Source organism: Cucumis sativus, chromosome 4, assembly GCF_000004075.3.
Source record: "Cucumis sativus cultivar 9930 chromosome 4, Cucumber_9930_V3, whole genome shotgun sequence".
NCBI lineage: Eukaryota > Viridiplantae > Streptophyta > Magnoliopsida > Cucurbitales > Cucurbitaceae > Cucumis > Cucumis sativus.
Genome location: NC_026658.2, coordinates 10165382 through 10193312, shown reverse-complemented (window position 1 = coordinate 10193312; position 27931 = coordinate 10165382). Strand labels below are relative to the sequence as shown.

Sequence of the window (27931 nt, the reverse complement as noted above, 5' to 3'; positions counted from 1 at the left end):
TAACACATTTTTTGCAATGCATGCAACATCTTTCACAACAAATTGAACTTAAACTCTTTATACGACATAGTAATTACACACAAGAGAGCACAATTTGTTCAAATCAAGGTAGTCACCAGCTTAGTGGATGCCTTGAACTCTTTACTACTTGGGTGAACATTTAGAAAAATGTAAGTCAAATGCTTAATAAGTGACAAATTTGGAAAAATATTTTACAGCGCATGGAAATCAAGCTTTGAAATTCATTTTCTTTCTTGGGCATTCATTTAGTAATGAACCCTCCCTAGGTGCTTCACGTCAAACCCTCATCAGCCTAAACTCGTTCGCAACTCCTGAGGCGGATGCATGCTCAACGCACCCAGACCTGATTGCTGAAACATACTCAAAACTCTCAACCACGCTAGTGTGGGCAAACTACTATAACACTATTCTTTGTAGATAGTTGGTGCCAAGGATGAGGTGGGATGCATAGTAGCTAGGCGTCTAAGTATAAATTTTGGATGCATAGGGGGTCAACCGTCCAACTTGTTAATAATATTGGAAAGTAAGTAGTCAAGTAGGGACACATGCATTAAATATTTTATGAAAGAAAGTAGGAGATGAGAGTTTGGAGCTTAGGTGAATGAGAGATGCGTTGAAAGATTGGCATGAGGTTATTGTTTTAGGTGTCCAATCAATAAACAGCGAAGTAGGCAATCAACCTAAGAAGATGTTTAATTTTGAATAAACAGAAGTTCATAGTTAGGTTAGAATAACGATTGAGTTGCCTTGGTCATTGAATTTGAAATAGTCAGTTTTAAATAGTAAATAATTTTATGAAGTAAGAGAGTCTATTTCGTGGTCTGATTTTATACAAAAAGCAATTGCATAAGACGTCCACACTTGCATGTCTTCATATAAATAATTCATAATCACATTATTTGTATTAAATACAAAACGGGCCACATCCATAGTGTCCTCAAAATAATATGTTCAACCTTATCCTTATACTTTAGAGCGTTCAGACAATATAGAGGTTACGCCTATAATTAACCTAACTCGATCCACTTCTATGTCACCACATAAAGTTCAAGTATAAACATTATATTCATGAGATCTTAGTTTAATGAATTTAAGGTTATAACGAGCAAATCACTTATTCAACGTCGTTATTCAATCAGTGTAAAACTTTAAATCACACCAACAAAAATTACTTTATTAGTAACAAATAGACCATAACAATTTGTTGAGAATAAACTAAAAGGCAAACGGTCATGTATGAAGTAAAGGTTAAGGCTTCTTAACCTTAAATTAGATAAATGTGACCGGTGAACCAAATATCTCTTACAAGTGTTTAACATGGTGGGAGGAATTGGTTTCTACAATCTAAGTTTGCATAGCTCGTATAATTAGCATACATAGGTGCACTAGATCTAGTCCCAAGGCATTTATACTCAAACCTAAGAACCAAACCTACATTGTCTTTTAAAATCGCAGATCTAAAAACGAAATCATTGTCTAAATAATTGTCGTTGAAGTCCATATTTACATTGAAGAAGAGAAGACCCATTTTTCCCTAAATCACAACCCACCCTTGAGAAAATTGATGCAAAGCCTCTTCCATGCTTCCCTATCTGCCTCACCTTCTTCCACATTGCTCCTCATCTCCTCAGCAAATTCATCCTAGACCCAATATAGAACACTTTCCAATTTATACAAATTATTACAAGTTCAATAATCAAAATAAATAATACATATGCTATAATAGTTTTAAAAATGTAACAATCAATTTAGCGATATATTACAATACAAAAGAATTTGTAAGTATAACAAAACTTAGATCTAACTCTTAAAGTTTATCTATCGCTAATAGAAGTCTCATGAATAGATATATATTTTGTTATACTATGACTCTTTAAAAATGTTTTGTTGTACACTTCATTTTTAGTCTCAAAATTGTTGCTCATTGCAATTACCTAATATATGTATTTAAGAAAAGACTAAGTATAGATCAAATAATTAAGATGTATGTCAATCGACCTTGTGGCGAAAGATTAAATACCCCACTTCTACTTGTTCAACTCCATGTATAAGAAGAAAAAAAGTTTAAGAACACTAGTACGAGACCATGCTAGAAATTAACCAACAATATAATGGATCTTACCGTGATGAGTTTTCGTAGAACAAGGCGATCGATTAGGTGTAGGAGAATGTCCTTGGTGTACTCAGGGTGACCTTGAATGCCTAGGATATGATCCCCATATTTGAACATCTCTATGCCATATTTATCTGACCTTCCAATCACTTCAGCCTTTGAAGGAAGTTCGTAGATCTATATCATTTTTCATGTACCCACGAAATTAGAACATGTCAACGTACAAATCTGGCTGCTTATCAGCAATTAGAGCAATATTTTTCTTCTTTATACCTAAACTTTATAGAGAAGTATGATTGGACAGACACTTTCTTTAAAAATGGTAAGTTGAGTATTTTAAAAAATTTCAAATTGATAAATTGAGCTATTAGAGATGAAGTTGTAGATTAAGAACTATTTATAGAGTAGAGATTATAAATGCAATTAAACAAACATTTTCTGAAGTTGAGAAAATTAATTAGAGAGAGCAGTAAAGTTTAAGGATGAAAGCCGTAAAAAGCGAAAAAAAATAGCTATTTGTAGGTTATTTTGAGTTAAAAAGTATTGTTCTAATATTGATATGTATAGATGTTAAATTTAGTTATTCGAAAATTAGAATTCTTAATGTGAAGGAATTGTTTGTAAGGACGCAAACCTCGTCACGATGGCATTCGATGACGGAGAGGGTGGTGGGTATTTTGAGCGATGAGAAGAGTTTGTAAGATGATGAAACGTGTACGGTGGTGATCCCAATGTCCCATCCAGATCTACCCCTCCCTGTCTTTCCCCCCAAAGCTCGGCCCAGTATCTATACAAATATCAACACATTAAACATATTTTATTTTACTTTTTACATTTTACATTTTACATTAATGTATATAACAATTTATAACACCATACTTGCAAGTTTATAAACTAAATTACAATATTTGATGTCAAAATAAGTTTAGCTTAATAGCAGTTTTGATATAATATTTTTTTAAGATCAAAGATTTAATCTCCAGTATTAAAAAAAATTGCAATATTTGATGTGAGTGAAAAAAGAGAGAGAAGAAAGTACCTCTAAAAAATGAGAAAAAGAAAGCAGAAGAAGGAGAAATGATAATATCAAGTAAGACATAAGTGAATGCATAGATGGTTCAAATCTTACCTCTCTAAAATTGTGTTGGTTTTCTTTTATATATATAAAGTTAAAAGATAATTTATAGAAATTGGATTAATATACATTTTTTAGAAAAATTAAAATAGTGTTTTCTTTCAAAAATTAGTGGAAATGACGAAATCGTTTAAATGTTTATATGTTCTTTTACTATACTTTGAAATTGACTTTTTTATTTTATTTCGTGATAAAATATTTTTGCTTTTTTAGATTTTAATCTATAAGTTGTGTTTTACAATTTTCTCTTTCTGTCATTATGCTAAATGAGAAAATCTCGAACAGACATATCATAAACACCAGATTAATGAAATCACGTGCTACCAGCCAAAATAGTCTCGCGTAATTGTGCTCTTGTTTTTTTACGATTTTTGTTTTCTTTTTCAAGTTTTCTTTCTTCTAAAATTAGTGACGAAGTACATTTATGCATAAATTACATTTTCTTTCTTTCCTTTTAAATTTAATTCCTATTTGGTATTTCTAATTTCTAATTTTTACCTCTTCTTATATTTTCATTTTCATTTGTTCTATTTTACATTTTACACTTTTCAATTTTGTTTCATAAAGAATTATTTTAGTTAATTAACTTAAAATTGTGGTCAAGGAACAAAGTTAAAGTTAGTAAAAGAACAAAATATTGAAATTTATAGATCATATAAAAGAATTTAATTTAAAATATAAAGTTAAGTATTGATGAAATCCGAAAAGTATAGCTATACTCAAAACTCAAGACAAATTGTATTTTCAACATGAGATTCTACGAATAATTTTAACAATATTTATAGATTTGACTTTGTTAAAGATTGAATGATATAATCGGAATAAAATAAAAGAATGGTAAATGATACATTCTTTTTTAAGAACGTTGACAAGTAAAATCATTCTCTAACATGCGAGGTAAATGTAAAGAATATTAATTGAGAATAGATAAAGTTAGTTTATATTAGTAAATTAGAGTTGAACTAGAAGGTCAAAGGTCCTTCATTCGTTAAAATGTATAGTTTTATATAGAATAAATCAAATAAATAGAGGAAAAAATACATTCTTAGTCATGAGTTATCAAAACACATTTTCAGTCCTTGATCTATGAATTGTGAAAATATACCTTCATATAATAGCTACAAGTTAATGAAAACATATATATTTAAATTCTTAAAAAGGTAAATTTTCCTCTTAAAAAATTCACAAATTTCAGATAAAAAGTAAATAAAGTTATCAACCAACAAACCTAACAATTATTAAATTGGTATTATGTATTTAAAATTAAGATTTATTTTAATCTTTTTTTAAAAAATTAATACCACAATATTTTATTTTAAAAAGTACAGCTATCCATAAACGAATAATTTAGATGTAAATCTAATTAATACCACAATATTTTATTTAAAATAATCTCCGTCTTAATCTAAACTATTATGTTGAAAATTTAAAATGACCACAATAATTGATTAAAAATGTTAAAGAAATTTAAGGCTCATCTGATACAATTCCATTTTTTGATTTCTTTATGAAAAGTTGGTATATCTCTTCTGCGTCTCTTACCATTATTTGCGCATTGCTTCCATGTAATGGAAATTCTCAAAATAAAATCGTTTTAAAAATTATTCTTCTAGTTTTCAAATTTTGATTTGATTTTTTAAATTACAAACAAAGAAAATTTGGAGGAGAAAATCTTGAATTTGGTTAAATCTCGAGATTTAGGTGTTCATGTATATCGATGAATTTTAGAAAAAAAATTGAATTAAATTGCCTTCACTAATATTTCAATGACAGGATAAAAACTAAATTCTAACCCTCAAAATGAAACTATAACATTTTGAAACCGAGTAAAGAGCACAACTGCTTCTAAGAATCAAAATTAATTAACTAACGTTTTGAAAACCAAAAGAAAATTAGACAAAAAATTTAGAGTGCTTTTCCCATTAACTCAAGAAAAAAAAAAAGGGAAATTAGAAAAATACCTGATGGCCGAAGCAAATGCCGAGAATTCGCTTGTTCAAGGACGCCAATCTCTGCAACAAAGCGATCAATCGGCAGATCCAAGGATCGTCGCCGTGAGCGTCGTTGCAGCTACCCGAAATCACAAATCCGTCGTAGTCGGCTATCTGATCATCTGCAGGAAACTCACCGGCAGCCACACGGAAACGATCCCAAGCCTCGCCTTCTTCGCCCAACATTCTGACGAACACTCCGAAGTATCCTCCGTATTTCATTTTAACGTATTCCGAATCTTCTGCGCAAAGAAGCAACGCAAATCTCTTCATCCCCATCCTTCCTTCCTATACAATCGATCTTAGTTTTCTTCTTCAGGCGATCCAATGTGGCGCCGGACGTTTCTCTCTCTAAACTCCGATTTAGTTTAGAGAGAGAAAGAGCGGAGAGGGAAAGAAAAGGAAGAACAGATGGGTTCTTGTTAGGTTTTGTATTTCACATTTATTTATTAGATAGACACATAAGATGTATGCTTCATTCCATATAATTATTAGGTAAACCAAAACCTTTACATAATATCACAAATTAGATACAATTAATTATAATAAATACATATAAATTATTATTCGTATCTATGGTCATATTCTATTTTATCTTTGTTATTTGTGATACTTTAAATATTTTTTTAAAAAATTCTATTTATAAGAGATTATAAAAAATATAAAAATTGACAAAATATTTACTCTTAAAGAATTAAAGGTAATAAGTTTTATTTTTTATTGATAGTAAATAGTTTGTTTTTTTCTATTTTATGAAAAGAAAATCCATCTAAAATAATTTTCTGTTATTATTTATTTTTTTGCTTTTAACTTACGCAAATGTGATTACTTTCTACTTAATAGCTTTTAGGTTGGTTTTTATTTTTTTGTTAATAAATTCTCCCATTTTAATTTTTTCATAAAAAATAATTTAATTAGAGATTAAATTTAGGCTAAATTATAAAGAATTTTGTGTCAAAATAGCATTAAAGTTTTTAAAAGTATAAAAAAAATGCTCTTCAACTATTATAAAAATTCAATAATACCCTTACTTTAGTTTTTGGAAGGAAACAATTAAATTTGTTTAAAAAATACACCTACAATTAAAAAGTTGTATAAATATCCTTGAGTTAGTTATTTTAAAAAAAATTAAAAGTATTTAATTGATCCAAATTTTACACTTATTTTCTCATCCACGGGATAAAAACAACAAATTCAAGTTAAAACTATAATTTTAAACTTATTTGTGTACTATGCCTATTAACAATAGTCTAATAGCCCTATTGGTGTGAATTTTTTTTATTTGACTCATTGTTATTTTAGTATGTTTGAAGGAAAATGTTTTTTATAAAGAAAAAATAATGAGATTTAGTGAAATTGTATGTTTTAATGGAAGTTCAAAATATCGATGTCAAATTTTTGAAAAGAAAATTATATTTTGATGGATATTTCCGAATAAAATTTTAAAAATAAATTTAAATGAGTATATATTCTATTGTTCTCAAATAATTAATCATATTTATTATTTATATCAATGTCATTTTGATATTTATTTTTCATCATTCGTGGATTTTTCGACGATGTAATGGTAATATCAATTTACCTATTATGTATGTGAAAAATATCAAGATATCGATGAAATCTTAAAACTATGATTTTAACTTAAAATTTTAGTTTTTTATTTCGAGGGCTAAGAAATTTGGTGGATTGTTGGGAGTAACTTTTAATTCTTTTAAGCTAAACGGTATTTATGAAACTTTTCAATAGTTCGTGAGTATTTTTGAAACAAAATTTTAATAGTTTCATTCACCCTTCTAGAAAGTTTAAAAATATTTTTGAAACTTTTGAAAATTTACCAGTTAAAGTTCGAGAGACATTTTTTATAATTTAGCCTTAAATTTATAATTTTAAAAGTAGTCTTGGAATGGAAAATTTTGAACCAATCACAAAATAAAGATTATACCTCTACTTTTTTCCCTAAATAGAAAAGTTTCTATCCTTATGAGAAATTCCAAAGATCTTTTATCGTTAAGGTTTAAAATTGAATTGAAATAAGGTTTGAAAAGTTCAATAAAAACAAGTAAAATGGAAAATAGTTAGATGAAGGACGAAATGACATTTTCTCTCCATGTGTAGTCCTCCACTTAAAAATAAATAAATAATGAAAGAATAATAAAAATAAAAATAAAAATAAAAAGTGGTTTTTAAAAAAGAGCTTAGTTTTATAAAGTGAACACTCTTCTAAGTTAAGAACAACAGTTGTCCTTTAGAATATTTGATGTTCACTAAAATGTTGCAATTAAATGTTTATTAATATTTATCTGGAACTGAAATTAGAAACTCATTGATTTAATCGGAGATTTTACAAAAATATTATAGATTATTTGATTGATGACCATTTATGAAAAAGGGCAAAAACTAAGTAAATAAAATACAATGAAAGGTACCAAAGACAAAACTTAATTGACATATTTTGAAGAAGTTTAATCTTTATTTTGTCAATAGTTAGAATTAAAAGTAAAAGTTGTTCCAAATATAAAAAACTTTATGAATGTAATGAAATTACTGATAGGCACGATTGAAAACAAAGATGAAGGTAAATGTGGTCACATCCCGAATGACCACTAAGTTCTACTAAATTGGGAAGAATTAAATAAGGGTTTAAATATAGCTAAAATATCATAAATATGCATCAAAATACATAATCACAAAATATAAAAAGTATAAAAACAAAACAAAATAAGTTAGAAAGTAGCCCTTCAAGAGGATGAAGAAGATGAGAACCCAACAAACAAACAAGCTCAAGCACGAAATGTGTGGTGAATAATCAAAACAGAAGATAGTTGATTACATTCCATTCAATTATTGATTTTATATTGAAATCAATTAATTGATTCAAGTCACTAAAACACAAATTAATTAGGTGCTGCTCAATTGCCCATTGTCTCCTCTACTAATAGAAAAACAAATTACATACCTCCAAACAGCCCCCATAGTTCATTTAGGACTAATGTCTTTATGTGCTATTAACCATAAATAAAAAGAAAGAACATATGTGCTAGTAAAAATCAGAACAGAAAAAACTACTTTACTTAAAAATGGAGGGAATTGGAAAAGGAAGGTCTGCCCGATGCCCCCCGACACACTGCCATCCATTTTGTTTACAGTGGAAGCAACTGGTATTGGGTACCAAGAACCTCACTAAAGTGAAAAACATTTGGACTAGTTTGATAGTGATTCATTCCTAAAGTTCACTGTGGGTGAGTTACACTTCTTCCTGTTTCTCTAATCTACTACCCTTTGAAGTCCCAAATTTCCACCTTCTACTAGAGTATATAACAACTTATAACTCTTGTTCTATGCCATAAGCGACCCAAAGATTAGTCGAGCAACCATAACTACAGTAGAATCTTAAGGAGGGTGTGTTTGAAGAACTGATTTAGTTATTATACTTTGTGGTTACAATAGTTTGTCATTGAAATGGACTATAACAAAGAGGAAAAAAAGGAAAGAGTAAACAGGGTATAAAAAGGATTAGAAAAAGTAATATTGAAGTTAAGTGTAGGCTTTAATATACTTGGAGACCAACTATTACAATTGAAGCTCGAAACGTGGAGTGTGCTATTTTAGCTCATTCCATCCCCTTGAAGTTAGGAGTCCAAACACCCCCTAGTTTCCGTGTTTCAGGAACTAGGCAGCTATCTACTTATTTTTCAAATTGGGCTAGAAATTTCAAGTGTTCTAAAAGATGCAAAATGACCAAGCATATATTTTCAAAACAAATAGCAAAAAGTAATCATCACCAAACAAAGTCTAAGAAAGCATTTACTGCCTCTTAAGCAGTGATAAAGAGAACTGGAGCTTTGTGCTTCAAATCTTCTTTCCAGTGGTTCTTAGTTTATAACTACATCAATCCGAATATCTTTATCATTTCAAAGTTTGGTTGGATGGAGTTCATTCCCATTCCTCCATACATTCTAGTCCATAAGGCCATGATTTTGGTTGGGAATTAGTATATACTACGGGTTTTATCAAGAGGCAAAGCCTACACTCAAGACAACTATAATATATTTGCAATAGAATGGATATACATTTCCCTTATTTGTTATCTCATTAGTGTGCTATTGAGTAGCAAAGGAAGTTCAAGAAAGATGGGGATGAGCTATCGCTTCTCATCTCCAATCCAATATTGAAGTCAAGTTCTGCAACTATATAGCATAAAATTATAGAAATCTATGTTAGTATCATACAAAAGTTGTGTTCATGGACTTACATCTCCTTGAGGTCCATGCCAATGTTGTTCATCACTACATCATCATCTTCCAGAATGAATTCCATGCCGAATTGTAAGAGGCTTGTATCGTCTTCAACTGATCTTGTTGGTTGTAGCTTCTGCTTTGTACTCAAGAAACACGGTTGCTCGCTTAAACTTCCCTCTGACTCATATTCCATGACAATCCTTTGCAAGCATTCAATAACTTCTTGACAATATTCCTGCTTTTGCCCCATCATTCGATGAGACTGATTGGCTTGAATTTCGATTGCACTCTTCTCATGTTGAAGACGAAAAATCATAGCCATTGCCTCTTCAGCTGCTGTTGCAGCTGCCATTCTTTCCTTCTCAAGCTCTTCAAGAGCTTCCTTCTTCTGCTTCCTTTCAATCTTCACCAATTCCCTGAGTTTAATAACATCGAATTCCCCATCTTCAGAATAATTCTCTTTCTCTTCATTCTGCACATCTTCTTCCAACATTTCATTCTTCTCATCACTTCTAACATCATCCTCCGAATCCACAGCCCATTTGGAGTTTGCAACTAAATTGAACTTACAGAAAAGGAATCCATTCTTCTTCAACCAATCCGATCGTTTACTAATTCCACAAATGGAATTGCAAACCTCAACAACATTGGTTTTCAACCAGGTCCCCGCTCTTATATTATCAGATTTCTCCCTAAAATCATATAGCAATTGCATCAAATCTCTTCCATGCCAACTAAATTGCACAACCTTTAAACTAAGCCAAAACAACAGGAGAAAAAGGCCTAAAATGATAAAAACCCGAGGGAAACACCCAAACACTAAAAACCAGCTTTTAAACTCACTGCTCTGTTTCAAAAGCGAAGAAATACCCATTCCCCTCTAGAAAAACATAAACCCAGCAGCAAGCCAAGAAAAATCATTCAAGAAAGTCCAAGAACAGAGAGAGTTGTGATTAACTTCCAATGAGGCCCAAAGACTCGGAACAAGACCCTCCGAAACAAAAGACGTAAACCTCGCAATTGATCAAGAAAAACGCGGAGACCTAGGGATTGATTGGGATAGCAATAGAAAGGGCATTGCAAAAGCAAAAGCGAAAGGGGAGCCGAAAGTGAGAAGGCAAAAAACCTGAAATGCGGTGTGAAAGAGTGAATGGTTTGGAGCAGAAGAGTTGGGTGGGGGGGGGTTTACATCCGGGGGAAGGAAGAAGGAGAAAAAGAGAGAATGATATTTGGCATTAAAAGAGAAAGAATGAAGATGATCCGAATGGCATGCAAAAGGGATAATGGCGTACGATCGTGACATTGAAGGCAATACGTGCGAGGTCGGAATATCTCTCCCAGTCACTCTCCAACCAACACACACCTTCCTTTTTCATCCATACGTGTGATACGTGCGAGGTCTGAATATCACTCTGTCACGAGAAAAAAAACAACTATGATGAACTTTTTCTATAAGCACACACACTGTAGTCGTAGTAGTCGTAGTAGTCGTAGTAGGATTGGATTGGATTCTTTAGTGAATATTTTATGAACTTTCTTTTCATGTAAAGGCAAGCGCTTGCCTCAACTATTTGAGTAAGTTGACTAACCACATTAATTCAAGATAGATAATATATAGAAAATTCTATGATTAATCAAACCTTTGGGTGTATGTTAGCAAACATTTTGTTGATTTGTTTAATTGACCCACCTCGATAAAATCTCTTCATAATTGCCTAAAAACGCTATTCACGGTCCTTCTAGAATTGGCATGCCAATTATCCATTGAAATCTTTTGTGAACACCACAATAACTTCTCATTTTCTTTATAACATATGATATTTGAATAAACGTTTGAAACAAATATATGATGATAGAGACGAGGTTAAAAAAAAACACAAACATGAACAAAAACATAAAAAGATAATAAGCAAAAGATATTTTTAAAAACTATAACTTTTTTTCTAACAAACAACCCTATCAAATGAGAGATTGTAAATATTTGTGGTTAATTAAAATTTAACTTATATTCCAATTTGAAATCGATGGTGTAAGTTGAAATTTTTTTTATGCTATCTCGTGCAGTAGCCATTGGGCCATTGGACAGATAAAATAGTTCGGCTTAATTTAGTATTAAGATTTGGGCTCAAGATCAATTCATCCCAAAACTAGATTTAATTTGCCAAACATGTCCAAACCCAATCTAGTAGGCCCAAGAATCAGGTTCATGGGTCAATTAAGCCCCACACCCATAAGGTTCACATCACTAACTTTATAAATAGAAGAATTCTGTTCCATAAACAAAATTTCTCTTTAGAAATCAGAAAACTTGCTAAGCTTTTGAAAACTTAACCATACTTAAAATACTAAAATCATTTTAAGATATAAACACTCTTCTAATACTTCAACTTAAGGAACATCCACAGAAGGTTCTTCTTCATCAAATAAAACTCACACATCAAATAGAAATAGTTAAAAAATTCACGACTCTAGATAATCTAGCAAGAGGATTTTCTCCAAAATAAAAAATAAAAAAAACCTCCTTTCAATGGCTATAAAGATTGAACCACACTTAAAACCTACAAAAATAAACATTATTTTCGAGGTTCAAGTTTTTAAAAATATTCTCGTGGTATGCTTTCTCAAATCAAACAAACTCGATAATAGTGTTAAGTAAAAATCAAATAAAAAACAACCCAAAACAATAATTCATCCTAACTAGGTTGCATTGGTTGTAATATGTCAACATATATTTTTTTCAATTAACATATTAATTTTTTTTTATATAAAATACACCTTTTAACTTTACAAGGTATTAAAGATTTTTGTTAATATACTAACAATTATGGTAATTATTTTAAGAATATTTTTAAAATGTAGAGAATTCAGTTATATCTTTTTTTACAAAAAATAACACTAATAAGTTTCATCCAAACTCATTCCAAGAGTTTAAATATGTTTCTGAAACTTTCTTTACACACAGACTACAAAATTTGATGAATGACCTATCGCACTTTTAACCTTGAAAATTGATTAATATGAAGTGTGTGTATTATATGTATATATAGTTAAATTACTACAGTGATTTTTCTTAGAAAAAGTTAAATAGTAGGTTGTCATGACATATTATGTGCAAACGGATCTAAAGGGATATGTGTGACATGCACACAATTCCAAGTTAATATGAAAGGGAAAAGAAAAAGTAGGAAATAGCTTTGGGGTTTGAGCTTTATTATAAATAAACTTCTGCAATTGATTCGATTAGATACGAGAATCATTAGACTTTAGTAATTAAATCGAAACTAACCATCTTCTTTGTTTAAATTATCAAAAAAAAAAAAGAAAGAAAAAAAAAAAGAAATCTGCATATAAAAATAACTGTATTTTAAAAAAAAGACATATTATAGTATTTTTCATTATGTTAGTGATAGATTTATCGACAAAAACGAGTTTAACTCAACTTGTACCAATCTTCAAAATTTCAATTATTGCACTATAAATAAAAAATTATTCATAGAATAATTGAATTAGAGCAAATCTCCCATATTAAGGAAGTTCTAATGAAAAATGAAAAACTAAAAAGACAAAAAGAAAGACCAACTAGTGAAAAACAAACCGAGAACAAATTAAACTAGTGTATTGACATCGTTCTTGATTGGACATCATTTTAGTTTCTATCTTTATAAAATTGTTCAGTTTAGTGTTGGGTTGCCTTAAAACATGAGCAAATTTAATCAATATTCACTTTTAGAGGGATCCAACAGTTTTACGGAGGTTCTAGCTAGTCGTATCATGGAGATTTTAAGTACACCATGAGATCCTAGCAGTATCATACGTAAAACCATGAGTCCTCCGTTGTCACCAACGCCAAAGGCTTTGATTCTAATTCTGCCTCACTATCGCGACCCTAATCGGTGATCTCTCTTACATTTCTCCTTTGCAACCTACATGATCAAGAGGTAAAACTTCAAGGTTGAATCTCTTACTTTTTGCAGTATTCTCTACTGTATTTCTCCTTCAGTCAATGTCTTCTTTGCTAATTAATTCGAAGCCTACATCAAAAGGTAAAACCCCAAGGGGCTGCTTTGTTGTGGTGACTGATTGGGTGTTTCATATCTACATTTGGGATCTGTTCCTTAAGCTTTTTTAAGAGGTAAAGATTTTTGGATCTAAAACTCCCAAGGTCTGTGTGTTATTTTGTGTTTCCCATTTGAGTAGTTTGAGTATGTGATAAAGGCACCTAAAATGTGCTTATTTTGACTTCTTGTTTGGAATCAAATATATTTGATTTAATGTATCTTGCTAGCTAGTGTTTTCAACAAAGAATCATCAAAATTTAATTTGGAAGCGAAAATAAACTAAAAAAAGCTAAATAGAAGCTAAAATGAAGAAAATGCATGAAATTATCTCTGAGTACTGTTCATTACTACTCACAACGTTGCAACACAGTTTTAAAGACAAAAATAAATGAATTTTTTTAGGACGATTAAAGATTGTGGTTGGTAAGAATATCGTGTAGCATCGTTTATGGCTTCCAAAACACAACCTTTCACACACAACACTCCAAAACATTAATGGGAAGGGGAAGGGGGAAGGGGAAGGGGGAAGGGGAAGGCAGAGATGAGCTATTGTTTTTCCATCCTTAGAAGCCTATTTTAGGGAAAATTTCCTTAAATTATCTTCAATTGCATGGCGAGACCTTCTTGAACGTTGAGTTCAAAGGGGAGACCACATCTTAGTGCTAGTAGTTTTAATGGTTAATAATGTATTAGTTTTCTCAATATTAATTTTATAATTTTGTTGTGTTGTGTTGTTTATAATGTTGGGATCAATTAGTAATATTAATAATGAATATGATTAGCAAGCAGTAATATGAAAAGCTCTATGAACTGGCATTCAGGTGGTGTGCGTTTTGGAGTTGATTATAAAATTAGAAATGCTAATTTAGGGGTGGGAGGGGGCAAAGGGCTTTTGCTGGTGGTTGTTGTATCAAAGTCAATGGAATATTATTTATTTACATATTATTGGGTTGATGAACTAAGCAACAATATTTCAAATTCTCTAGTAATTGGTTCTCACTTCTCACTTTTGTTTCGAATCCATCCAAATATTCCCAATATATTGCCCAATTTGACATAACCTACCATTTAGCTTCCCAATGCCCCCACGATAATACATAATATTAAACAAAAACACACACACACACCCTTTTTTTAGTCTTTGAAAAAATTGATTCAACTCATTCATATATATATACATATTATGTCTCTATTAGTTCTCAAAAGGGCACCTTTGTATATAATATATGTTTAATACACCTTTTTTTTTTTATAAAGTTATACACATATTTAATCTTGAACTTTTTTTTTAAAACAAAAATATAATAATTGTAAAGATAGAAGATCACCTAAGAAAAATGTCATGTTAATTACCACTAAACAAATTTTACACTTTACATTTATATTTGAATAAGTAAAAAATAATTAACAACTATGTAGTTTACTTAAACCTATATAAATGTCACTCCAAGCTCCAACAAATTTGAAAATATTTTAAAATTTTAACAAAGCCAACTTCCCATCTTTGTTTTCCTATGAAAAAAGAAAAACAGATTTCATGACATTATGTGCATAGAAAGCATATAACAAACATTAACATATAAAAGGGAACATGATTCTAACCTATAGAGCTATACTATATGCTTTAGTATTATAATTATTATTATATATATATATATAGCTCTCTATTAAAACATCAATGAATTATAAAATATATTTGATGGGCAAGTTTTAATATTATTAGTATTTTCTTTCTTTTTACTATTTAAGCAATTTATTTGTTAGAATATTTTGATTAATAAGTTTTTATAGGTCAAAATACTATTTTAGTTTCTATAATTTTAATTTTATTTTAGTATTTATATGTTTAGTGGTCTAATTTTAGTTTCTATATACTCATCCAATCATTTATTAACCAATATCTGTAAAAGTTTATTAAAAACACATATACTTACATTAGAAAATTAGAAGTATATTATAAGAAGTATAATTGAAGAAACCGATGAGGAAAAAATGGTATATTAACCAAATTTTTTTTGATTTTATTATAATATATTCTTTCGAAAGTTTTCACTGTGGAAGAAAACTAATATACTATTTTATTTTGTAACTTTTTCTTTCTATGGGATAGTTTACTTATTGTGGAAAACTTTACTTTTACGGTATAACCCTAAACCAAACCCTAACTTTGTTTTTACACAACCCAATGGCACTTGCCATTGTTTAGTAAAATAAAGTAACATATAATAATATATATAATAACCCAATTATTTATTTTTAAGAATATATAATATTATCAACATAAAATATTGTCACATAGATATATTTTGATTAATTAAATGATCACTATAGATTGAATTATACTATAAAGGATTTCTTTATGTGGTGGGGATCCATGTTTTGATATAGTTTAAGATTATTTCGTACAATTCTTTGGTTGGATAGCAATTACCTTCAAACTTTGGCCACTTATGGCCAAAATTAATTCTCTTTTTAAATAATCCTTTTTATTTTTATAATAATAATATTGCCAGAGGTATAGTTATTTTCATTTTTCATTCGAAACACCAAAAGTGGCAAAACCCTAAGATTAAATAATTATTTGATTTTTAGTTCTTCAAAATTAAGTTTGTTTACAACAAAAAAATTCCTTCTAAACTTTAAACTTATTAGTTTGTTGTTTGCTTTTAATCATGTTTTCAAAAACTTTTAAAAACTAAAAATAATAGCTTTTACTTCTTTTTCATTTGGAATTTAGGTAAGAATTTAACTTATTTATCTAATAAATTAGAGATAACGTAAAAGAGAAAATAAATTTAATTTTCAAAAACTAAAAACTAAAAGTTAAGGTTCAATTCCGTTTTTGGTTTTTAGTTTTTCTTTTTAAAATTCAAGCTTATAATTAATGTCAACTCGAGCTCACCGATATGTATATTTTCAATGATAAAAGATCTCATGTTCAAATCTCTCACTTTCAAGTTATACTTAATAAGATTTTTTTTTTTTTTTAAAAAAAAGAGAGAAATAAGTTTAATTTTCAGTAATAAAAATAAGAAACCAAACATACAAATAGGATATATTGTACATTCTAAAATATAAGAATTGATGATTTTTTTTTTTTTATGGCATATTATTTGTTGGTCTTAGATTTGTGCATGATTGGAGTTAGTATATGCATATATATAAAAGGCTTAGAGTAGGGCCAGGGGTTGAACATCAATATTATATATCTAATTTAGAAGTGTTGGGAGCCTAAGTGATAATATTATTAATTTGATTGTTTCACCTCTAATTGTATTCATTAATTTTCTAAGTATACTTATATTTTTAAATAGTTTATTGTAATAATTCTTATTTAAAACATTATACATGATAGAAATTTCGCCATTGATTTGTATGATTAGAAATTTTATTAACATTCTAAATGTAGATCAATAGGTTAAAAGTTACTAAAACTTTTAAGCTGTGTAGTTTAACAATTTATATCAATTTCAATATGATAATTATAATTATGAGATGAGATTTAGATTGAGGTTGGAATCATTTTCTTAGTTTATAAAAGACAGTAAAAGTTTTATCAATATTTTATGTTGCAAAGATCAACCCAACTTAATATATTTTCTAACTAGTTTTAAAACACGAAAATACAACTTAATGCCATGTTTAATTTGATGAAACAAATAAAACTTAATCAAGTGTTGTGTTAATTTAATTTGTTATTATTTTCTTATAAAGTGGTGTGTTCATACGAATTGGTTCATCAACCCTTTGAAACTTGTTTTTTAAAATGAACCTTTGGAAACTTTAATAGTATCTTTTGAAGGGTGTGGTAGATATCAATCATGATATGGTTTTTTATTAATAATTATTTGACTTGATTAAATAATGTAATGTTTTATTTAGTAACCATCTTTTATCATCCCATAATATATGATGCCTCAATTAATCCCCTCCTCCAATTAGCCGTTGCGACACTTTTTACTTCTTCAACATTATTACAAACTTTGAGAGATAGTACTTCATTAATTTATTAGGGTTATATTATAAATCATAGAGGATGTATGCAAGAACTAAATATATATTACTCTTTGTAATTGATTACACATCGTTAATAAAAAAACGTATATATTAAAGTAAAGAAAAAGAAAAAAGAAAGAACAACGTCTACGTTAAATTACTCCGTCAAATGAAAATTAAAGTTTAATTCATAGCAATACTAAATCTTAATAAAAGTAATAATAACTGAAGTGATGATTTCGAAAACGATGTTATAATTTAAGAAATATAATAAAATGACTTCTTAGCTGTCACCTATAAATAATCTGTACACATTAATCAAATCGAGTACAGACGTGACACATAATAAATATTTTTTCAAAAATATTAATAGAATATTTTCAACTCGTGGCTTTCTTCAACTTAGAAGCGGTAAATAACTTAAGCTGACTTAGCCCACTGGGATAGACGTAAATAAATATTAAAAAGTAGAAGGATGAAATAATTAAATTGGTTTGGGTTTGGGTGGGGAAATAGGACATCATAAATTAATTAATAATTAATAGAATAGTGAGAAAGTAAATGAAGTATTTAAATATATAGAAAAAGAGAAAGAAGAGAAAAATAGGGCATTTCTAATTATGGCATTAAGCTCCATAATTGGGGTGAAAAATGTGGTTAGCCGGCGCATTTGAGTGGCTTATGAAAATGGAAAAGAAGAATAAAAAAATTGGAAAACGTGGCGGTCGATTAGAGGAAGTGCATACGTGGACATCCTAGAAATGGCAACAGCGGATAAATTCTCTTTTCTAGGGCACCGTGAGCGACGTGTCGGCGATCTATTCGACAAAACAACTTCCGAACCTCTTTTTGTTATTTCCACTCCTTCTGGATTTGGTGCGTACGAGGAAACCTCTACTCCACGCCTCATAAAGCGCGTGAATTCAACGAGCTCTCAACTATTGACACGTATGGTAAATCGCGGACTCGGGATTCTGTGTCGAACGCTAACAAGTCTTCGATTGATTTACCATAGCGACATGTCCAGTGGAGAGAGCGAGTAGGGTTAGTAATCTATACTCGCGGCTCACAAAAGGGCAAAAAACCACTAAGCGGTTTTAAAGAGCGCCCAGGTTTTGGCACTGTTTAGCTGTCAAATGAAAAAACCGCTTTAGGCTTTTAGTTTAATTTTAATTTTAAATCTATTTTTCTTGAAGCATATAATGCAACAAAGAGAAAGGGGAAAAAAAAAGTGTTTTTTAGAGAGAGAAAGAGAAGAACTTGAATTTTGTACATCTTTCTATCTCTCTCTATCCAGAAAAGCCACAAGAGAGAAAGAAGAAAATCCACAGACCCTTAAGCAGTGCAGTAAAAAGCTTCTCTTTTTCTCTATCTTTCTTTCTGTTTGTTATTATTGTTTTTTTTTTTCTTTTGGGGTGTTTATTTCCAAGGTTTTTGGATCTCTCCAAGATTAGGATTTTGGAGTACCCCTTTTGGGTAATATTATTTGGAGTGCAGAGGGATTTAGGTAGGGATATAAATGGGAAGAGGGAAGATAGTCATAAGAAGAATAGACAATTCAACAAGCAGGCAAGTGACCTTTTCAAAGAGGAGAAGTGGTTTATTGAAAAAGGCTAGAGAACTTTCAATCCTCTGCGATGCTGAAGTTGGTTTGATCATTTTTTCAAGCACTGGCAAACTCTATGATTATTCCAGTTCCAGGTCAGATCTCTTTCTCTCTCTCTATAATTCTCCCTCTCTCTCTCTCTCTCTCTCTCTCTCTCTCTCTATATATATATATATATATATCTTTTCATAATTTTATCAACTGGGTTTTCTTTCTTTTTTTGTTTTTTTTTCATACTATTATGATTTTCCATCCCAATATTATTGGATCGAATAATTAAGGTTAAAAGAAATCAAACGATTGTAATTAACAATCAGAGGTGAAACATATGTATGTATATGTCTGTATATATGTGGTAATATATATCTTATTATTCAATATAATAATAACTTTTATAATTAGTACAGCTTCATGCTTGTTGATGTATTATTTGAATCTTCTTCTAAAAAATATAATTAAAATATCGTATGGGTGTGATAAATTATTGATGAGTTTGTTCTGCAAATGTATGAGATTGTTCGTTTAATTAAGAGAGGAAGAAATAGGAGATTCTTTTTGGTGTTTTCAAGTCATGGGGGAAAATTTTCAAATATTATGGATTATTTCTGCATGTTATTTTTAAATTTTAATTTTTGCTTATTATTATCATTTTGCATGGGCATCTTTGATAATATTATGGATCCATTTTATCTTATGCTGTACTGTAGTTAAAATTTCTTATTGGTTTTTTTTTTTCTTTTTTATTTATAGAAAAAGTAAAATTATTATTGTTATTATTCTTAATTCTCTCTCTTTAGATCTTTTAAATTTGTACCTTTCTGAAACTTCCGAGGAAGTGAGTGGTGGATGATTGATTCTCTTTAAAACTAAGAACATGCATTCGCCTTTCTCTTTCTTTTATATTCATTCATTTTCTTTTCGCCCCTTCAAATTTATAAGTGTGTCTGCTTTTTTTAATGTATATATATATACATACATATAGGCTGAATGTTTTGTTGACATCTTTTCATTTTTTAGCTTTTTGAAACATTGCTAATTGATGTTTCATATTTAATTTCAATTGTACATCTTGATCTCACTTTATGAGAATTATTATGAATGTGATTCTAGATTATTATATATATATATATATATATATATATATATATATATATATATATATATATATATATATATATTCTTTTTTCTTCCTACCATCTCTACTGTTTTTGTTTTTGTTATTAGGGTATATATGTGTGTGTATGTATTATTATTATAAAAAAAGATAGGGTATATGTTTGCAGCTTTCTCATGTTTCCCTTTCTATATGTATATGGATTTTCCAATATATTCCTTCTTTTATTCTCTATTTATTTTCTCATAATCCTTTTCTAAAGTTCTCCAAAATATATATACTACATTTTTCTTGTCAACTTTGATAGTGTTTTAACCTATTAGGAGTATTTTCTTCTCAGTTATACATTGTTTGCCATAGTAAACACGTGCACATTCTTTATTACCTTCCCACTTGGTTTTAGTTTCTCCATTTTTGCATTATTTGGTTGCTGTGTGTTTCTATTTCAACTTTTTTTCTGATTGGTTTTTCTTTTGATATAAATATGCGTTGAGTGAAAGAATCTAACCTATAATTTTGAAGTTTATAAACCATTATTTTATGCGTTAATGAAATAAAAAAGCTTTGGAGAATCTCTAACCAAAGTTTGGCAATGAGATATAAATGTAGGTTGAGTGAGAGAGTAGAAATATGTATTACACATTTTTTTTTAGTTCTAACAAAATATGAGAGTTGAAAAGTGTAACATATGTGGTTTAGATGATCACATTTGTAATATCATTTAGATTATGTAAGTTTATAATATAATTTTATTTATGTTTAGTACAAGAGTAAGTAAGTATGAAATTAAATTTAATATAATATAATTTAACAAATTCCAAACAAATAAATAAATATATACAAGCTAAAACTTATACCCACGAGTCTTAATTTTTACTTCAATATTATTAAGAATAACAAAATTAAAAATCAGTTGGAAAAAGGTTATTTACAAATTAAAGAAAACTCATATGGATGCTTATTCATGTGTGTTCTTTAACAATGAGTTTTCCAATTATATATTTAGAATTATAAGACTATTTCACAGTTTATCTTTTGCATACTATTTACTTTGCTTTTAAAATTAGATATATTGGCAAAAGTTAAAAGAAATATTTTCAAATATAACAAAATAAAACAAAATATCACTCTATCTAAGATCGACCGTAGATAAAGTTTGTCTACATTACGATAGACAAAAAATAAATAGTAGTCTATTTTGGTCAATTGTAGTATATCACATCACATATTGGTCATCATATTTTGTTATATGGGTAAATAATTTTGGAAAAATTTTCAATTAAAATCTTTTTTTAGAAAGGTGACTTTAACATGTTAATTTTTGTTATATGAAATTGAAGATTTTTATCCCTATTATAAATAGAAATTTTTGTTAATTTTATATGGGACTTTGATATAAATATATTTTCTAGTTACTCTTGTAGCTTCAAATATGTATACTTTTCGCATTTAACAATAAACAGAGAATATGATATATATATATATATATATATATATATATATATATATATATAAATTAAGATCATAAAATATAATTGAATAATTAATACCCCCTTAAGAAAACTACTTTGGAAAGTTTCTACTCTTCCTCAACATCTAGTAAGTATAGAGGAAGGATGAAGAGTGAAATTCCTCTTATGAAAAAGAGTAAGAAATAAATTTAGATTCACATCAGTTGTGATTTGGTACGTTTACGTGAACAATTATATATATAATCCAAGAGAATTATTACATAGTTTAAAGAAATAATTGTTTTAGTTCTTCAACTTACATTTGTTTAACTCTATTTATTCAAGGATGAGATTAGTGATAATAGAGAGTTTTAATGACTGGACAGCTTTTAATTTTGATAAAATAAATTTTCTTAAAAAACACTGATAACATATCCACTTAAATTTTGTTTGGATAAAAAGTTGGAAATGCACTCTACCCCTTATTATAATCCAAAAGAATAATTAAAATGGAACTCTTTTAGAAAATGTCATTACAATTATAGTAAAGTGAGAAAATTTAAATGACAAATAGAGAGAAGCTTATCTAATACTTTGTTTATCAATGTAGGTTTAAGTTGTAAGACATGGCAACTAAGGCAGAGACTAGACAAGTTGTACTTTAATGTTCAATATATTTTTTTCAAACAAGAAGTAAAAAGTTTAATGAGATCAAAGGATTAAAGTGGTGTTCTAACCAAATTATATACATCACTTCTTATTTATACATAGAAACAATTTCGATGGTAATTTAGGAACCTAACAATTGTTTTAATATTGGAAAAGACCTTGCAAGACTATAGTGTTTGACCACCAAAACACTTTGACAATTAAGTCATTATTAACAATTTAGAGAGATAGAGAGTATAGAATTCAGTCCTTTTGATTATATAGTGAAATGGTTCTAGGATGGTCACTCTTGACTAATTAATCTTCTAGTTAATTAATTTAATAAATACTTAGTCTAGTTATTACAAATGGATCCAAGCAAAGGTGGTTGGTATATTTGATAAACACTCGTCACACGTCACACTCATCCATCAAGAGAAATCATAGTGTTAAGGTCCATTATTTTTCTCATGGTCAAACAAGGTTCCTGAAGTTTATGAAATCAACCTCTATCGCCTTCTTAGTTAACTCCTATACCAATCGTCTTCCTAACTCTTATGGACAACCAAGCGGATCTTTTGACTAGAGTTGATCTCTTCAGAGTATATGGTTCTTAGTCAAATAAAGCTACTCACAATAATGATCCATGGATCAGTCCTTATAACTACTGATTAATTGTTGTATATAGGTTTGAGGCATTATACTACTAGCCGCGTTGTAGTAGCCTATTGAATACTTCGAAGCAATCACAAGAAAAACGTAAAAATGTGATAGCCTCAACTAACAATACACGAGAAAGTTACAAAAAGGAAACCAAAGAAAAACATCAACCTCGATCCTTCACCGATGACCTATAAAAGCTTGAGAACTTCCTATGGTTTGTTGCCAACCAATTAGTTGCCACAGCAGCAGAAAATAGGAGCTGTACAAGGTCCAAAATGACCTTTAACTTGAAACAGCGAATCCACCCTAACTTCATAGCCAAAGATCCTCAACCACAGAGAGATACCAAACGTTTGCTAGAAACAAGACCACGGTTGGTAACTTACTTCCTTCCAAGCACACCTGCATAAAACAACAGAAATATGTTAGGTTAAAACTTTTTATTGTTCTTTGTATTTTTAATCTTAAAGACATAATAACTCGTATGAACTTTTTTACTTGAGATTCAAACCATAAACATTTACTCTATAATGTCGTTTGTATTCTAATAATAATCTTCTTACATGAGGAACTGTTATATGGAACATATGCATTCTCCAGCTAGATGCAATGCAACCATATATCTCGAAGAAAAATCGAGGACCATTGTAACTCACCGATAACTTCTAGCCAGTTCTACCTTTATTTTTGGAAAAGAATATGTCATATGATGCTTCATCGAAATAAGATCATGGATAGAACTTATAGCAAAACCATGTGATAAGAACAATGGTTGTGGTTCGAGATCAAGGAATTGAAAACGTGGTTTGAGAAGGAAAGATGGAAATTGGGAATGAAATGTTTGTAGAGCAAAACATATTGATGGAAAACAAGTGTTCGATTTTTTGTATATTCACGTGTACTCAAGCTAGTTTCCACACAATTCTAACTCTTCTTACAACACAATCACTTACGATATGTCCTAGTAAGATATAAATCCTAAATAGAAGGTTACACAATCACTTACGATATGTCCTAGTAAGATATAAATCCTAAATAGAAGGTTACCATAACTTAAACTCATTCCTGAAGTCCACTCTTTGCATGAGCCTTCATAGACCATAAGACCCTTAGGTTATTTCCCCATGTCATTCTAAACGACATTGTAATCAGAATTATCACAGCCTCCTTCTAGCAAGAAGACAGATCAAAACCATTCTCACAAAATAGTAAATTGTGAAAAAATTGCACTGATCCATGTTTCATAATTTCTATTAGAAGCCGTGTTTAACTTTTTTTTAATCTCAAGGTGCAATAAAGCACAAGTCTTTTGGAGCTTAAGCACATACTTTGTTTTTTTTGTGACACACTAAATAAAAAACTACATAGTTGAAGTAGAAACATGAAAAACAAGATCACGTACCTTTGATTTTTTGTTTAATAAACGAAAAATCCAAATTATTGCTATTTTTTAAAAAAGAAAACAATGAACAAGCCCCAAGGCTCAAGGGGTTTCACAAAAGGCACATGCCTTATTTTGTGAGCCTCCCCTTGAACCAGGCCTGCACCTTGAGCCTAGTTTGCACCCTAGATGACTAATGCAAGAAGGGGATAGAAAGATATCCTCGGTAGAATTTGAGATATTTGTTCCAATGTGAAACATCATATGAAAACCGACGATAAAAGGAGTTTTGATGAATCTCAATGGAAACCACCGTAATCCAATGTGTTTGTACAAGGTAGGGAGACTGTCATTAGCATCTAACATAATTAGTGTTTATGATGTTTCGCGGTTATTCCATGGCAATTATGAATTTTAGATTTGATTTAGCGTGATTATGTACTGAATACCTATAGTTTCTATCTTATCAGCATAAGGTCGATTACCGATCGATACAACAAGATGAAAGAGGAGCAAAATCAGCTGATGAATTCTGTTTCAGAACTCCAGGTGATCTTTCATTGTTCATCTGCAAGTCTAATTTTTCTCATTAATTTAGATCCATTGACATAAACATCTACACGTTTGCTGTACTTTGAATGAAGCATTGACATTGAGAGAAGTCTCTAGTTTAAGAAAAGCCTAAATACGATGTTCAATCTAGATAGGGAGTCTCTAGTTTAGGGAAAGCCTAAACCTTTCATTGGGAGTAAAGTTTGTTGTGACTTGCAAGTCTTGATAGTGTGTACTATCAAATAAGTTCTTTTGTAATCATTTAACTCCATTAGTAAAGTACTTTTTATCAGACTCTCTGCCCCTGACGTAGGTGTGTTATTTTTGTTGTATGGATATTTTTTATTGTCTTGTTTTATATCATGTCAGTGACATCGGCCTGTGGATCATCCAGGCAAATTCTTTTTCTTTTCTTTTCTTTTTTTTGAAAGAGAAGTGGACTTTAATTGATGTAATGAAGAGGAACCAAGTATTAAAGATACAAGAATCAAAATATAATGAAAGTGTAATAAGCGCCTAAAGACTAGGTCTGGGCCTCTGTTCACACTGTTGGTGTCTTTACCTATCGGCTACAATCCTTTGTACATACATTTAGCTTATTATCCTTCTCCTACTCTTCTCTAAACTTTGGAAGCAAAACATCTCATGAGAAAAGTTTGATTCTACTCCTAGCTCATAGTTAGACTTTATTAGCAGAGCCTCCCCTTGGCTCCAGTTAGTGTATTCTGTAAAAGTGAGCTGAAAAGGATTGGAACTACCTTTTGTGGCTTCTCCTTTTTCCTTTTAAAGGTATAGTATTGCTTTGGAAATCAATTGTATGTCCACAGTTCTGAGCTCAAGTTATGCGAACAAGGAGCTGTTTTCTATCCATTAAAGGATAAAAATTACTTATTTCGGACTTCGGAGGCTGGTTTTATTTGTTTAGTCTCCTGAAATATTTGATTGGAGAAAAACATGAGAAACTTCTCAGGCATCAATAGTATTGGGATTTGTATTTGAGTTAGCTTGCACATTGGTTGTGAAGACAGCTTATAGGATATTAAATCTTAAATAAGTACACCATAAATTAGACACATTTCGTATAAATTAAATTGCTACTTACATTGGTCCTTATTGACCACTAGCTGTTCAGCCCAAGGTGGTTGAGAATATATATAAAATATTATATATATTATAACCTATGGACCTAGTTTTAGAGTCAAATACTAATTCAAAGTAAGAAGTTAGTGTTTGAACCCTGCAACATTGTTTGGGCCTACGTCCGACTTAATGAATCACAATGGTACAATACCAGTCCGACTTAATGAATCACAATGGTACAATACCAGTGGTACTTAAGCCCACATAAGGAGAGGGTTTAGAATTCAAATAAAAGATCAAATATATTACGTTAGTGATATATAATTAAATTTATCTTCAACCACTAGCTTAAGTTTTTGGATAAATTGGTGTTTTAATATGGAATCAAAGCTGGTGGTCCAGGAAGTCTTGTGTGTTCAAACACCTGTATTGTCGTTTCCTCCCCAATTAAAATTGATTTCTATTTATTGGACCGCCTACAAGTGAGGGGAAAAGTTATTGGACCACCTACAAGTGAGGGGAAAAGTTATTGATATATAACTAAATTTACCTTCAACTACTCGCTTAAGCTTTTGGGTGAATTGATGGTTTAAAATATTATATTAACCTTGCCTAAGCTTTCTGGAGTTTAGTGTTAGTGAAGATCTACTGGACAGATTTGTTTCTTATTCCAGGCCTGTCCTTTGCTTGATGGTTAGGAATTATGACTACTTGTAATATATATATATCCAGTTTGTTTTGGGTGGGCTGGTTTTGCCTTCATTTTCCTTCTTTTAAGCCAACAAATCTGCACGAACCCAAAGGCTCAAACTCTGAGATATCAAGGTATGTTAGGTACAACTGCAAATTTTATTTTAAATAGTGGATATTATACTATAGCCTCGAAAGAAAGAAAAATGCATTTACTCCAGTCAGTAATTACGGTACAGAAATAATAGTTTATTATGTCTTAACAAATACATACATACATATATGTATATATATATTAATTCCTTAGTGGAAATATATCCCTTTTGTTCAAAAGTGACGTAAAGTCGGGCCTTACAAATAAATTAGTTAAAATCATTAGAATGTTTAACTCACCTATGCCACAAGTAATACTGTAAAGCTGACCATTTATTCTATGATTTCTAGTTTTGGAAAAGAGAGGCAGCTGCTTTGAAGCAACAACTGCATTACTTGCAGGAATGTCACAGGTACTCAAACTCCTGTACTTTATAATATACAAGGAGAAAAAAAACCTAGTAAATAAAGCACAGAAATATTGATATGGCTTTTAAAAACTATATATATATATATATATATATATATATATATGTTAGTGTCTGAGCCAGCTTATGCGCACCTCGACTAATCTCACAGAACAAGCCACCTAACCCTACAACATTTGAGTATCAAGGAAACTCATAGAAAATTAATTCCTAGGTAGATAACCACCATGGATTGAACTCATGACGTCTTAGTTAGATATTGAGTCTGTCTCCCTTTTTACCACTAAACAAACCCATGATGGCTTAAAAAAACTATATTCAAACCCTAAAATTTCTCAAAGAGAACCTATTACTGAGATTTCAGCCAGGACATTTGGTATTACATCAACTAGTGAGCAAAAGCCAAATGTTCCTCTATTTTCACAGGTCATTCACAAGAAACCAAATTTTCTTGACATCTGGTGCCGAATATTAGATGAGGAACAAGAAAAATTTAAGAGTTAAGTTAGGAGTAAAAAGGCTGTTGCCAAAAGCGAAAAAGAGAAGCACAAATAAGGAGCTAAAGAGATAGGTGTTTCTTTTCCTACTAAGGGTCAAAATCATTTACTCAATTCAATGAATCGAGTAAATGATCAACAAGAAGCACCATAGAGATCAATAATTGCACGTGTCA

At 30.0% G+C, this 27931-nt stretch overlaps 3 protein-coding genes and 1 long non-coding RNA gene across 22 annotated transcripts in view; 1 reads left to right on the top strand and 3 right to left on the bottom strand.

The window, feature by feature from the left end:
- Positions 1–1174: 1174 nt before the first annotated feature.
- LOC101215620 (gamma-glutamyl peptidase 5) lies at positions 1175–5700 on the bottom strand. Of its 3 annotated transcripts, none has more exons than XM_004147461.2 (4): positions 5231–5700; positions 2769–2921; positions 2144–2311; positions 1255–1662 (listed from the first exon to the last, which is right to left on the bottom strand). In XM_004147461.2, exons 1-4 carry the CDS (start codon positions 5537–5539, stop codon positions 1561–1563), a joined length of 732 nt encoding a protein of 243 aa, XP_004147509.1. In that variant the 5' UTR covers positions 5540–5700; the 3' UTR covers positions 1255–1560. The 3 variants fall into 3 exon arrangements, with proteins under 3 accessions (XP_011653449.1, XP_004147509.1, XP_011653448.1); XM_011655146.2 differs by having other exon boundaries at positions 1555–1681; XM_011655147.2 differs by lacking the exon at positions 2769–2921 and having other exon boundaries at positions 1175–1662; positions 5231–5697.
- Positions 5701–9285: 3585 nt separating this feature from the next.
- On the bottom strand, positions 9286–10854 carry LOC101202860. Its single transcript, XM_004147493.3, has one exon. The coding sequence runs from the start codon at positions 10370–10372 to the stop codon at positions 9509–9511; it is 864 nt and encodes a 287-aa protein (XP_004147541.1). The 5' UTR covers positions 10373–10854; the 3' UTR covers positions 9286–9508.
- A 7914-nt stretch (positions 10855–18768) lies between these two features.
- Positions 18769–27931, top strand: part of LOC101203098 (MADS-box transcription factor 23) — a 13353-nt gene continuing 4190 nt past the window's right edge. The window contains exons 1-3 of one of the 2 annotated variants that reach the window (XM_011655145.2): positions 18769–19253; positions 24886–24964; positions 27182–27243. In XM_011655145.2, the coding sequence (XP_011653447.1) occupies positions 19072–19253; positions 24886–24964; positions 27182–27243 (323 nt within the window). In that variant the 5' untranslated portion in view covers positions 18769–19071. The remainder of the gene's footprint in view (positions 19254–24885; positions 24965–27181; positions 27244–27931) is intronic. The other variant, XM_031884149.1, reaches the window with a different exon arrangement.
- The window catches only part of LOC105435223, a 24108-nt gene continuing 18992 nt past the window's right edge, over positions 22816–27931 (bottom strand). For 14 of the 16 annotated variants that reach the window (XR_004216052.1, XR_004216060.1, XR_004216057.1 and 11 more), the window contains one exon: positions 22816–23436. This is a non-coding gene — a long non-coding RNA (transposon Ty3-I Gag-Pol polyprotein). Of the gene's footprint in view, positions 23437–25725; positions 25897–27931 lie in introns of all 16 variants that reach the window. The other 2 variants (XR_004216055.1, XR_004216046.1) reach the window with 1 other exon arrangement.

Excerpts from the sequence above, each read along its gene's own strand:
- LOC101215620 (XM_004147461.2), bottom strand. The coding sequence starts at position 5,539 with ATGGGGATGAAGAGATTTGCGTTGCTTCTTTGCGCAGAAGATTCGGAA. Across the intron at positions 2,922-5,230 it reads GCATTTGCTTCGGCCATCAG|ATACTGGGCCGAGCTTTGGG; the intron begins GTATTTTTCTAA and ends ATATTTGTATAG. Across the intron at positions 2,312-2,768 it reads TCGAATGCCATCGTGACGAG|ATCTACGAACTTCCTTCAAA; the intron begins GTTTGCGTCCTT and ends AAAATGATATAG.
- LOC101202860 (XM_004147493.3), bottom strand. The coding sequence starts at position 10,372 with ATGGGTATTTCTTCGCTTTTGAAACAGAGCAGTGAGTTTAAAAGCTGG.